General features: G+C 37.7%; 1 protein-coding gene across 4 annotated transcripts; it reads left to right on the top strand.

Moving 5' to 3' along the window:
- The first annotated feature begins 174 nt into the window (after window positions 1–174).
- Window positions 175–12,547, top strand: MMADHC (metabolism of cobalamin associated D). 4 transcript variants are annotated; one of them, XM_062637772.1, is made up of 8 exons: window positions 175–393; window positions 634–683; window positions 3,206–3,350; window positions 3,575–3,792; window positions 6,340–6,445; window positions 7,646–7,776; window positions 10,849–10,935; window positions 12,247–12,547. In XM_062637772.1, exons 2-8 carry the CDS (start codon window positions 675–677, stop codon window positions 12,442–12,444), a joined length of 894 nt encoding a protein of 297 aa, XP_062493756.1. In that variant the 5' UTR covers window positions 175–393; window positions 634–674; the 3' UTR covers window positions 12,445–12,547. The 4 variants fall into 4 exon arrangements, with proteins under 4 accessions (XP_062493756.1, XP_062493758.1, XP_062493755.1 ...); XM_062637771.1 differs by having other exon boundaries at window positions 217–400; XM_062637774.1 differs by lacking the exons at window positions 10,849–10,935; window positions 12,247–12,547 and adding an exon at window positions 10,478–10,772 and having other exon boundaries at window positions 211–400.
- The last annotated feature ends 1,824 nt before the right edge of the window (window positions 12,548–14,371 follow it).

Genomic DNA, 14,371 nt, shown 5'->3' with positions numbered 1-14,371 from the left:
CATGACTGACTCCTGGTGCACCCACCGGGTACTGCACCGGCGAGCTGGTGCTGACACCACGACTCTGAAGCGCCCTCCGCCCTGCCAAAACGGAGAAGCACAGGCCCCGGGCGCGCCCGCTCCTAGGAGCAGCCACTGTCGCCGCCGCCGCCGCCACACACTGACCAACAGACCCCGGCGCTCCTCGCAACCACAAGCCGCTGCCGCTGCTGCTCATCTCCGGCCCCAAGCAATCGGCCGCCGAACGACATGCCCCGCCTGTCTCTGTGTGCTTTCTCAGCGCAGTAATCGAGGTGTCGGTTCATCGGCTCGCTCGGCCTGGCGACGGGCAGGGTGGACGCCGTCGCAGGGGTGCGTCGGATGACGGCGGCAGACGCCATTTTACAGGAAGAGGTGAGAGGTGCGGTGGCTTCGTTGCCTCCGGTGCTTTCCACCCGTATCCCGTGCGTGGTTTCGCGCTGCTTCTCCCTCCCGTTTTCCCCTCCCATAGCCGTTGCGGGTGGCTGGGTCTGCAGCGGGTGGGCATCACCGAGGTGCCTTGTCGGGGAACCGGGAGGGCGGCCGTGAGGGGTGACCGTCGCCGTCGGATTGCGAGAGACGATCAGGAAGCCAGTGCGTTCGTTTCTCTTCTAGGGCAGCCGGGCCTGTCGGCGAGAGGTATCCCATCGTCTGCAATGGCCAACGTATGTAACGCGCTCCCTCCCCCCCCGGGACTTGGCGCCGTTGCGGCCCTCGGCCGCCTGCCGGCACGGGGCTGGCTGCTAACCCCTCCCTGCGCCTCGTCCCGGTGCGAGGGGAGACGGCGCGGGACGCTTGCGTTTTACTCTCCCTTTAAAGCTGTCTTTCAGTCATCTTTCTTCGGGGGTGGGGGAATGGAGAAAGTGTTATTAATAAAAGTATGAGTTAAACCAAGGTAGATTTTATTAGAAAGCAGTAGTAGTGTCATTCTTCATCTACGTTTTGGAAGCCAGTTTCTGTGGAAATCATGGAAGTAAGCGAATTGAGGCTTTAAGTACGATGTGGTTTTGTTCTTTTTTTTAATATTACGAGTTAAGATTAAATACTGCGATTCGCGAGGCTGCTTTCAGACTGAGGAATAAAACGCCCGTTATTGCTACGGAGGCATGAATAATTTATTGATTTCAGCTGTATTTTTTCACTTGTGTAATGCTAGGTATGTAAATATTTACATAGGTGAGTCAGTCAACAGATCTGTAATTAACATTAGCATCTCCATGTTGAGTGATCGTGATTATACGAAAAAATGCTCTTTTCTTATAATTGCATGTCAGCTGTAATTGTTTACATCTGGTTTATACGTAATATAATCTATGCAAAAATTAGAGGAAAAAATATTTAAGTGGAATCAGCTTGTTGTTGTTGAAGGAATCGTTTAAACCAGTGGTTTTTTAGAACTAAGCAATTTAAGGCCTTAACTGTAATTATTTAAGTTAGAAAATCAAATGTGCCTCTGTGTGTTGGAGCCTCTATGATACTGGTAGAACTTATTAGATATTATATGTTTATACAGAGGTGGTATGTAAGAATCTGATGCTTACTAGTTCATGTCTGAAGACTTTGAGTAGAGCTTATCTTGAGTAAATGGTGCTATTTGTACATTTATGTCTTTTGAGTGACCTTGTTGCGTACATGTTTAGTGGTAAACTCATGGATAAAATCTTACAGAATCAGGAATACAGCACTTAAGGAAATACTCTTTGTGTCAGTTTCTTGAACTAATTTTTTTCCCTTACCTGAAAAATAGCTTTGTGAAAGCACACATGCTATGGTGGGTGGGGTTTGCATTTTCCAGTGGTGCATACTTTTGTGCTGCTGTAGTCGAGAGTATTAATAGTTTTGTGCTAGAGCTTAATTATTTTTAATACTGCACTTCTAACTCCGTTTTAAGTGTATGATTGGTTATTTTTTGGTTGCACTTGTGTAAATGCATCATGAAAGTTGTCAATCGGTTTTTAAAGTATAGCAAATCAATCAGGCTTTTCAGTTTAATTGCACCACATGGATATTTTTTCTTAAAAAAAAAACCAAAACGGCCCCCAAAACCCCCACAAAACACACACACACACAAAACAAATCCCAACACAAAACCAAAACAAACAAAACAAAAAAATAAACAAACAAAACCAACCGTAACAATTGCTTATGTTACTACTGAAGGTGCTGTCATTGGGCCTCAGACCTCATGGCAAGGAGCTACTAGCTCTTTGGAACCCTCTTGTCAAGGTGTTTGCATGCTCAGGAAGATAGCATTGCATCATTTTCAGCTTGCTATGGGGCTGAAAGCTTCTGAGAGAATCATCTTCAGCAACTGAAAGTTATATTGACAGTACGGCTCTGTGGTAGGAAGTGGGTTTTCTGGTGTATTTGAAGATCACAGGATTCATCAAGGCTTTTTAGCTTATCAGCATTTTCCCCACAATACTGATCTGTTTGCAGTAATGCTTGTTTATAAATACCTGAATGCAAGGAGTTTGCAAATCTAAATAATATTGCCTGCACTAGCAAGTTTTGTTCATGTTAAATGTTTATGGACTTATGAGCAAAAGAAAGAAGCTGAAATGACCATACTTATCTGTTTTGATATGCATATCTCCCTGTATCATTCAGAGCTGTTGGGATGTGTCCTTTTCTGGTGAGGAAAGCCACAAGGAGTATCTGGAGCGATACTATTTGTGTCTCCCTCCCGTCTTCTAAGAAGTAGGAATATAGGCTGGTTAATGTTTGTGCTGTCTTTCAAGGCAAATGTCTCTGGTATCAGCATTTGCTTAATTAACAATATTTCTAAGTGTTTCTGCTAATTAATCCTGTGATTGAATTATGACATAGAAACAATTACATGCATGGAACTAATCATGGAAACATTCCCCATCCATAACCCAGTTTAGGTTGGGGGGGGTTCAGTGGTGCTGTTTAAACTTTTGAGTTTTTTTTTCCCTCACGTGAGGAGGCTTTTCAATAAGTGTTTTCAAGGCTTTTACTTTACTTAAAATACTATTGCTAGTAAAATATAAAAGTAATCATAAAATACCTTGAAACCATGATTTTACAGAAACGCAGTTAATCATAATGAAAACTGTAATTTAATTATTGAGTGAGGATTTCTCTTGTGACCCACAAAGCTGTACTTAAACTAACATTTTTTTGCTAGCAGTATGTAATACTTATTTTGTTTTTGTCTTCTCAGGTGCTCTGTAGCAGAGCAAGATTGGTCACCTACCTGCCAGGGTTTTATTCCTTAGTCAAAAGAGTTGTAAATCCCAAGGCTTTTTCTACAGCAGGTTCCTCTGGCTCAGATGAGCCTCATGTTGCTGCTACACCTCCTGATTTATGTAAGAAAAAGCAAATTCATTTTCTTTGAATTCGTGTGCTATTGGAACTTTGCACCCCATATAAATTTGGGAATTCTGAAGTGTGCTTTTTATGTCAGGGCTTGTGTGTTGTGATTACTTTGGTTATATATGATTGTGATCAAATACATATGTTTGTGTGGGAAAGGATTTTTCTCCTTTTTTTTTCAGATGTGATGACTAAAGGAAGGCGTTGACTTTTGCAGGTCCAAGAACTGTGTGGCCAGATGAAGTAATGGGTCCATTTGGTCCTCAGGACCAGAGATTCCAGTTGCCTGGTAATATTGGTTTTGACTGTCACCTAAATGGCACTGCTTCTCAGAAGAAAAGCCAAGTTTCAAAAAGTCTGCCTGATATACTAGCAGAGCCTTCAGCAAGTGAAAGGCATGAATTTGTAATGGCACAATACATAAATGAATTTCAGGTAAGAACAGGCTGCTTCTATGTGAAGCTGATATTTCTTCTTTAAAAGAAAATGTAGCTAATGTCTCTTCATCCTGAAAAAAAGGTACAGTTGGTTTTCTAGATGGTCTTGAAAGGTGAACTTGACTTGGATGAGCAAAAGGTTACATAGAACAAAGCTGAACCTCCTTTCAGGAGAAAAATATTTCAAGGTGTGGGGTTCTTGGCTGTATGTCTAGGCAGTGCTTAGTGAAATATCATTTTGGTAGTGACTTAATCACATGGATATAGGAAAAGAAAACTTTCAAAACTTGCTGTTTACCAAGTCACACCACCTTTTACCAAATAGAATTGGTAGTTTTTTCAGTATCTCATTTAATGGATCTGGACTTACATAGTTTTGACAGTGTTTAGATCTGCCCATTTAGTTCTGACAACCATTGGAATCATAACAGGAGAAACAGATGAATGTACCTCAGCCTTGGGTCTCACAATGAGACTGCATGTAAGTGATGGCAGAGCTTGCAGTGAGTCAAATGCATTATGAACAGCAAGCAGCTTGATAATTGCTAGTGTGATTGCAGCATTTCAAGAAACTTTTAGTGACTATTAGCTGCTGACTTGGCTTTCCAGGCTCTCCGAGTTTGCGACATGCTCTGACTTTCCCAGTCAACTAGCAAATCTCCAGTGTAGAAATGCTGTGTAGTGATTTTTGTAAATGTGGCATTGTAGCAAAAGTATTTGGAAACTAGAGGCATGCGGTGAGCTCACCAGACTCTGTTTTCAGGTCTTGTGGATCATACTTTCCATAAAGAAAATTTCTGGTCTGGTTCATTTAGTGCAAACCACGTGCACTGAATGCGTGGTCCTCTTGCTAGTGAGATTACTTGCATGATAAAATGCCCAGTGCATGTGTTGCTGTCCAGAATAGGAAAGACCAGAGGCAGGTTTTGCAACTGGTATTCATAAAGCAGTCACCATGAGTCAGTTCTGATCCATACCAGTGGTGTTTAGGAATCGCTGAACAGCATTTAGCTAACAAAAATGTCAAGCTGCTCCTCTTAGGAGAGGACCCCAATTTGAATGATGGCATCAGCTGAATACTGGAACCATAGGTTGCTGCAGCAAGCTGCAAAAAAGCTCAGTGCTACTGAAGCTCATGCACTAGTCCTTGAAACAGCCATAGAAATGTCAAGCTTCTCTGGCCTCTGTGTACTTGAGATTCATGTGTTAGTTTTATCTGAGCAGAGTAAATGGGCTTACCAACCTGTCAATATCAGAAAGTGGAACTGATCTTTGAAAAATAGCCATAGTCTCTTGATGTAGCATGCCTGGTAGGCGAATGGACTATGTAAGTGGTGTTTAGCCAGACAGAATGGGAGTAGTACAGAAGAAATCACAGTGAACTGAGAAAGAGTAATGTTCTTAGTATGAGGAGCATCCTATAGCTAGGAAGAAAAGATGTTTACAAGCATAACAGCATGACTTGTTGGGTTTAATGTACCAACTGATCTATCCCAGTGACTTTGCAATCATAGTGCAAGGTATTTGTGGAAACATGTATTGAAACTGCAGCTAATTGTCTGTTGTTTGTCTGTTACTGTGTTTATTTTTCTAATGGTTTGGGATTTGGTTTTGTTGGGTTTATGTGTTTTTGTTGGTTTTTTGTTCTTTTCTCCTGTTCTCAGTCATTAACTTCTGATACAAAAATGCTATCCACAGTGTGTTTTCAGTGTAATAGTTTTCTCTAGGGAGAATTTTCAGTTACAAACACGTGTTATGTAGGATTTCATGTACTACCCAACATTTTAATACCAGTCTTAGAGAAATTTGCTGAAATTGATTGTAAATTATGGCATAGTTTGAGCTAGAAAAAACTGTATTAAGGCATTTTACATCAATCCCAAAGGAGGCAGCTGTTGTTACTACCTTCTTAAGGGTGTCTTAAGCTTACATGTTAGATATCTAACTACTGGTACTCCATATGTATTCCACAAGAATTTGGGGTGGTTTTTTTTGATGATGTTTGGATTTGGGGTTTTTTTGTTTGGTGTTTGTGGTTTTTTTGTTTTTTTGTTGTTTTTTTTTTAAACTGTAGAACTAAAAACTATAAAAAATAAAAATTGGAAATGACTATTGTTAGAAAACTGGTTTTCAAGTTAAAACAGCTAAAGCTGAAAGTACTGATAGTTCAGAGCTCTAGAACTGTTATATAACTTTAAAGTTGTGTTCTTGCTCAGGTAATGTGTCTCTATCTAAAAGCTATCAGTTGGTGTTGAATACTTAAGGCCATTGTTTCAGAATCGTATGTTTCAAAAATTTCTGTATTCTTTAAGGGTTTGAGATAAAACGATTACAATAAGATATAAAACTTATAATTTCTGTACAAGTTTAACAAATAATACCTATATATATAAGTTCCACTTCCAATAGTTGAAAAATTCTCATTGTAAATCACCTTTCTGTGAAACTGCTTGAGTGTATCACTGTATCACAAAGTCATAGCCTAGTGTATAAAGTTATTTCTGTTGCATATTAATGAGAAAGTTACAGTTTTCATTTTTTTCAGGGTGCTGATGTTCCACAGAAACAGCAAATAAATAATGCTGAAACTTACTTTGAAAGTGCAAAGGTAGAATGTGCAGTACAAGCTTGTCCTGAACTGTTACGAAAAGGTATATTTTCACTTCCATTGACACCTAAGAAATTATAACTTTTTAAAATGCAAAAATATGTAAGTAAACACTGTTGTAATTGATGCCACAAAATGTGTAGTAGAAAAGAGTAATCCAGAGTTAATACTTTCAAAAGGTAAATGCATGCTATAAAAGGAAAACTGAAACTTCGCTATTGACAATACTTAGTATTTCATATAAAATTCAGTGCCACTTAAATTCAAGATCAGTTGGGGCAGGGAGTAACTTTCAGGGGCTTCTTTTGTGTCAGGTTCTGGAGCTGATTTACTATCCAAAACCAGTGACTGGCACTGCTTTTTAGTAAAATAGCAAATTGAAATTATGAAACTTTTGAAAGCATTGGATTTGTATCTTTCTTTAATGTGCTCAAGAAAGAAATTATTGAAATTAAATTGGAGTTAAACCTTATGATTTAAAAAAGTGATAAACTGAGAAGAGACTGAAATCTGCTTAAAATCTTGGTCTACATGCTGAAGAGAGCAGACTTTTCAGAGACTAAATAAGAACGAACCTTTGGACTTTTTAATTTGGGAAAGTGCTTTTTTTTTCCCCACTCTAAAAACAAGGCTCCATGAACCCTTATCATGACTTTGGCACTTCATGTGCATTCTTGTTTGTAATACAAAAGATGATGTACAGAAAATCATATGATGGGTTTGGACCTTTTCTGCCCCAGGTGGCTAACTGTCACAACTCATGCCCATAGTATACTACTGATACTGAGTCTGCTGTCATGTCATAGGAATTAGATCTGAGACACTACTATTGAAAGATTTAATGTAAAAATCAGTGCATTATATAATATGGCTTAGCCAGTTCTCAGCGTGTGTGGAATTCCAAATACTAAAATATTATTATACTTGGTTTTATATCTTTGCAAAGGCAGACACTTGTTTCTGGAGCTTTTATCATCTTGCAGTTCAGCAAGAGGTCTTGAACTAGCAAACTCTGCTCCCCAAGTTCCTTTTAACAGGACCTTACCAAGGTGCATTAGTTTCCACAAAAGCAACATCAGCATTTCAAATCAGCATGCTGTTTGCTGGATCTGATATGAAAAACACACATGTATTTCAATGAAAGAAGGTTTCTAAAGTAGGATTGATAATTTGTGTCAAACTGAAAAATCTTAAGTAAAATGTAAGAACAAGCCATAATGTGCCAGTTTTATATTTTTTTTAGATTTTGAGTCAATGTTTCCAGAAGTGAATACCAACCAGTTAACAGTATTAACTGTAACCCAGAAGACTAAAAATGATATGACTGTATGGAGTCAAGAAGTGGAGGATGAAAGAGAAATGCTGTTAGAAAATGTGAGTAGCTGACATTAGCATCAGCTTCATTTTGTTGGCAGATTAATCTTTTGTGAACTATATGTGTATTTTGGTCTGTTTCTAGCTCTGGTAGTAGTATCTGTTTTCCTACTTAGAGGGTTTTTGCACTTATTTTATGTTCTCTTACTGATAGAATGGCAATTACTTTTTTTCCAGCTTTGTAGCTTTTTAACTACATGAAATAGAATAGAATCATAGAATAGTTAGGGTTGGAAAGGACCTTAAGATCATCTAGTTCCAACCCCCTTGCCATGGGCAGGGACACCTCACACTAAACCAAATAGTCTCATAGGACTATTAAATTCTTTATACTGGGGTGAGTCAAAAGTATGCTAAAAGGTAAAATGCTACTGTAAATTAATAAAGATACATGATCATTGTCCTGTTGCAGTTAAAGGGCAGCAACTATTTTCTCACCTTCATTCTGCTTTAATACTATGCATTTTGCAGGATTTCACTGTTGCCTTCGTTTTTGCGTGATGTAATTGAGATTCCAGTACAGGATCTGTGGATAAGTGCATGCTTACTTGCAAAAAGCGGTTGTTCTGTTTTGGGGTTTGTTTTGTGGTTCCCCCCTTACCCCCCCATTCTGATAATGAATACAGTTAATATTTTTAGCCTGGGTATCAGTTACATTTATTTCATCCTAACCATCCTCATGAACTTTGTCTTTTTGCTCTGTTGCCACTAGATGTCTCATTGAAAGTCACTTAATTTCATGTTCTTGATTATTTTTGTGTGTACAGCAGGTGTCACTGTTCACCACCACTGACGTTCTTGTCTTGGCACCTCAAAATGCAATGTTCCTCTACATTGTTATAATTTTTCTAAAACTAGTAAAAATCATCCTGTGAGACTTAGATCTGTGATGGTTATATTTGTGTTTGAAAATAGTGTGGTAATGTCCTTTTCAATCCTGTAAATTGCAAATGTAGCTTGTATGGAGCAGTGTTAAGGGCTACTACAAAAAAGGAAGAAGCAGGCTGAAGGATCAACATAAAGAATACACACAAATTAAAATTCCCTTCATTTTAGTGTGTTCTTCTCTTTGAATTATTTATGGTCTGTTGGTCTTTGGCATTGTAATCTGGTCTAATTACATGTTAATTGGCATCTTTCTTCCATGTGCACCTCCCTGTCAAATCTAATACAGTCATTGTAGGGGTGTTACGATGTTGGATGTAACCTCCCAGCCTAAAGGTTACTAACAGCAAATTCAGAAGAAAATGGGTCTATTTGTTTGCTTCATAGTTGGGTAGGAGTAACTTTAAAAATACTAATTTAATGTGAGAGGCTTGTGCTAAAGTAATGAGGGTTATGTACAGCCAAATGTAAATGTTTACAGAAGTGAATCTCCAGTGTTTGTTAATCTTGTCCTAAGTGATTGCTGAGGGATTGTTACAGCATTAGATCAAAAGATGTACTGTACCAGAAGTATAATGCCCAAAATGCTGTCTTCAGATGGCTTGTTTATATTTGTGACTTAATTACACTTGAAACACAGTTAATCATCAGAGCCATCAAACCTCAAACTATAGAACAGCTTACTGTAAAGGATAAACTTTCCTTTTTTGGTCCATTAAGGAACTGAAGCTGAGTAACTATAATATTTCTATAAATTTGAAATTTGGGAGCTGCTGAGGGCACTAACTGTGAGAACAATCTTATTTTTATAACTGAAAGTGAATAAAGTATTAAATTTATTCTGAAGTCAAATACTTTTTTGTGATATTAGGAAATTTCTCACATTTTGAGGCAATTACATGAATTCTGTGTGTGCTTTGTTCTGGCTCAGTCTTTTCAGCTGTTAAATTTTTGCACTTGGTCTTCTTTTTCTGAGTGCATGGATGGTTTTAGAACCATCACAAATCTCAATGTTTGGGGTTTTTGGTTTGTTGTTTTTTTTTTTTGTCAGCTGTGCAGGCTTCTTCAGAAGTTTTTTATGGGCCCCTGCTGCCCCTTGTAACATGGTTGTAAACTGCTAGTCTGGGTGATTAAAAGCACATAACTGAGGTCTCTTGTTGCTGATTTATCTGTGGAAAAAAATGTGCTGTGTAGTCTGTAGGTTGTGTAATTATTTTGTGCCATATGTTTTGGTGACAGTACAGGAGCACAGCTTTAAATCTACCTGGTTGAATTTTCTTCCCTATCTGGCAAGCAGATAACTAAGTGCAGTGTAACACCAAAGGTTTAAGTTACCTAAATGATAGATTCTTTAAGCTGTCCCTTCAAAGAAGGGAGCTTTTTGATGATGTGTTGCAGAATAGGGAACTTCTTAAAATCTCGCTTAATTGACAATAGTATTTTCATTTCAAAATACAGTTTTTATTAAAAATACTTTTTTTTTTTCATTAATACATCAGCAGGTGTCCTCCAGTGTAATTGAAATATGGTCTACAACTTTGACAATCAAACAGTAGGAGAGTTTGAAATCATCATCCTGACCACCAAGAATTACTGGCAATAATTCAAGAGAATTGGTGTAAAAAGTCAAATGCCTATGGAACCGTTTGATATCATGAGGCAAAACTAAAGCGTTCTTTAAAACCATTTGTAGTGCAGGAAGAACTACATAATGTTGTCCTGCTGGCTGAAATAAGACCATGGGGCAAAACTGTTTTTCATATATTTATAAAAATATATTTAATGCTACATTCAGTGTCAAATTTGTGGAGTTTAGGTGAGCTCAATAAACTTGTGGAAATAACACAAATGCCTGATGTAATGGTTGACTTCTTAAAGAGGATAACAGGTATGACTGCAGTCTGCATGAGTAATGAAAGCAATTGCATTATTCCTTGTACAAGCTGTTAATCCATTACTGACTGGCATGAGGAACACTCCTAAATCCTGTATGATTGGAGTAGTCTAACATAATTCTAATCCTCTTAATATTAGTAATATTTTTATGAAAAGTATGCTAAATTTCTTATTTATTAGTACAGGCCAAAAGAAATCTGTGCCTGATCGTTTTCAGAATGTTATATGTACAGAGATATATGTAACAAAAATCTCATTTCATATCCTTCTTTCCCTTTTATTTTCTTTAAGTTCATTAATGGTGCCAAGGAAATTTGCTATGCAATTTGTTCAGAAGGCTATTGGGCCGACTTCATTGATCCATCCTCAGGACTGGCAGTAAGTTATGTGCTGTGTCAAATATGCAATGGACACCACTGTGTCCTAACTAGCAGTGTTATTTGTATTCTGTATGGGTTAAATCCAACTTTTTCACATGACTCAAAAGCTGTTAGGATACGTCCTTTCATGTATCAAAACGGGGTAGTAAACCTGCATTAGTTCCCATGCTGTGTCTACTGTCATTGCAGTTGGCACTTTGGAGAATGTTGTTCAGCAATTAAGTTGAAATTTAGATAACTATAGTTTTATGTTCAAAAGCTCTTGGTCACTGCACAGTAAGCTGGTTTTGCCCTCCCAAGGTAACTAGGTAGATCTGTGTAGATGGAGAGTTTTAAGAAGTCTCTTTGCACTAGTTAATGATACCTTTGTTACCTAGAAAAAATGAATAGTATGTTCCTAAAACAGCATTGGCATTTATTACTGGATCACATCAGTTCTCTGGAGGAGACGACAGTTTTGTACAAAGACATCTGTGGAACATAGTCTTAAAACTTAAAAAAAAAAATAAATTGAAAAAGCTCCTGTCAAAGCATGAGTATATATGCAATTTTGCCTGAGAACTGGTAAAACCATACCAGTTGAACATAATCATGCCAAGCTTAGGTTAGAGGGTTTTTATTTAAAACCAGTATAAAAGGCAGTTGATTTATTGTGTCAACAGAGACAAATATGCCTAATGGGATGTTTATAAGGTTAACAGGCAGTTGAAGGTGTTTATAGTGATTAAAAGCTTCCCAGAAATTCCATTCATTTAAGGAATAGTTATGGATTGATGAAAATGGGTTCTGTAGTAACACCCTTACTGATAATCTGTTCATCAGAAGTAGGCTTTTGGTCAGAAACTTCCTCCTGAGGTAACTGAAATACCTGTTCCCAATTAATATGCATTTTTGGTCTTCAAAGCACCTTTCTTTACTAGGGGCTCATTAAAGAGGTACATGCCTCAGTTTTGCTTTTTCACAGGATTCTGTCCTTGGTGCCTGTAGCAGTAGCAGAACCTTTCCAAAGCACTTGAGGGTTTGTTTTTGTTTTTTTTATGTATGGTTGATGAGCCATTGAAACACAATGGTATGCCTTCAGTGCTCTGTCAGTGGCAAAGGAGTATCTGTAATTATGGGGTACCATTATAACCAGAAGTGCTCAGCTTATTTTTCTGTTCAATTTCATAAATAAAACTACGTAAAATTTGCTCCAACAAATGTTACTGGTACTTCTGGGCTTAGGGATTGTTTTAAAAACGGATACTTCTGGCATTTTAAATGTCCTTGGAAATGTTCATGTGAAAAAATCTTTTTTTTTTTCACCTAGTATTTTGGATCCTACACGAACAACACTCTGTTTGAAACAGATGAACGCTACCGCCACTTGGGATTTTCCATTGATGATCTTGGCTGCTGCAAAGTTATTCGTCATAACATCTGGGGTACTCATGTGGTTGTAGGAAGTATTTTTACGAATGCCGAACCTGACAGTCCGATCATGAGAAAACTAAGTGGAAACTACTAGTCTTCAAAGTTTCACAAGTTCATGATCTTTGCATTCTCTTCCTTGATGATTCTCTCTAAGCATTGTCAGTAAATGCCACAAATAATAAAGTAGCTGTTATTTATTTTAGTCTTTGAGTATGTGTTCACCACATGTGACTTAGAATATTAATTGACAGCATTCAAACAGATACCTTTATGCTACATAAATTTTAAGCTGTGAGTTTCTTTCACCTTGAATGAGTTTAAACATACATGTACATAGTGATCTGCAAGATAATTTTTAATATTATCTTAACTGTTTTGTCCTTCAGTGTCTGAGACATCTGTGCTCTTAATATTAAAAATCCTGATGCCACTGAAGTTTCTAGGAATTTTGTCACTTTCTGAAATGAGCAAGTGCCAAAAAAGAAAAGTGGAGAAAGTAATAAAATTATTTTGCTGGAATATAAAACTTAATGGAAACTACAGAAGTTATGCTGGACTAATCCCTCATTTGCTGTTCCAAAATGAGAATAATGAGGTAAGCTTTCAGTCTCTAACTACAAGTTGTACTTCAGCAGGGAAGTGTTCACTCAAATGCTACATCCAGCAACTCAGTAAAAAAGTCATAAATTACTCTAGAGTCAGTCATCTCTTAATGTTTTGGTTTTTTTGGTTGTTTTTTTTTTTTGTTGTTTCTTTGGGTGTTTTTTTTTGTCCTTGTGTTCCTTGGAATTTTACTTTCTCAGTGTTAGCTAAATATATTTAATTAGTTTATATTTGTAAATGTAATTTAAAGGTGCTTTTGTAACTTTCTTAGGTCATTAAATACATCATGAGGAAAGGAAAAAAGATAATAGGGCAATGGTTGGATGTCCTCATTGTTTTCCTGTATTTGGATGCAATTTAGACTTGTGTCTGTGGAATTTTGAAATGCAAAGAGCAATTATGATCAATTATTGCAATTATGATCAATTATAAAAATATTTCAGCAGGAAGATTCCAGTAAACTAGTCAGTCTCTTCAGGTATCATAAAAGCAATGAGGTCAGTTGAAGTTACTGGAGGAAGAATAGTGAAGAAAATTCAAAGCACATGAAATAACATAACTGTCAGCTGCCTCACTTCAGAGACTAACAAACTAGATTTTAATCTCCTTGCAGTCAGTTAGCAAGGCCTTTTGTTAATACACCTCAGTAGTAGGTATGCCATGCCAGTTCATGTAACAATGGGAATCCTTGAGTCCTGATGCCATCAAAATATAGTGCAACTTTTGTCTGGATAATGGAGGCACAAGATGATGATTTGAGAGGTTTAGCTTCCTGTGAGATAGCTGGACATTTTATTCATTGTGTTTTTTCCCAGTGTTGACTAACACAGATTGAAAACTTGTTCTAGGTTTGTATAATACTTCTGTTCCTTGCTCAGGGTCTAAGACAGTTATCACCAAAGTCTTTTTATTGGCTTTTAATGGGTTTAGAACCTTATCCTTTACCAAGTGCCTGTGTCTTTTTTAATGACTGCTGCAAGCCTGTAACTTTGCTGGATCCCTGAGGCAGAAGTGGGGAAGACTCTCCACTGGGGAAGTGAGTGCTGTCTACTCTAAAGTCACACACTAAGACAGGAACTCAGAAGTGATCCTGCTCACCTACCATTATTGTCATCACTGCTGGCTCTAGCCTGCACACGTTCCAAGGTTGAAGTGTATGGCTCTTGAGGCAGGATATGCTTATCACTGTGTTCTGGAATTTGTGCTGTATTTCCAGAGCCCAAGGTCTTGACTGCCACTCTACTGTCAAGAAAAATGTATTACTTCAGAGTCTTTTATTATTTTTCTTTCCTCATTCTCATCAAGAGTATTAAAAAAAAATCTTGAGAAGCTGCAATGTGTCTTTTCTGTTTGCAAAATACACTTAAATTAGCTCATTTGATAAGAAGAGGGTTGGTGTCTTTGGTCAATAGAGCACA

The sequence above is a fragment of the Pezoporus occidentalis genome, unplaced genomic scaffold, assembly GCF_034315485.1.
Source record: "Pezoporus occidentalis ecotype Australia unplaced genomic scaffold, CSIRO_AGI_Poc_V1 ctg54, whole genome shotgun sequence".
Lineage (NCBI taxonomy): Eukaryota > Metazoa > Chordata > Aves > Psittaciformes > Psittacidae > Pezoporus > Pezoporus occidentalis.
The sequence above is the reverse complement of the archived record's forward strand: the minus strand, read 5'-3'. Positions and strand labels throughout refer to the sequence as shown.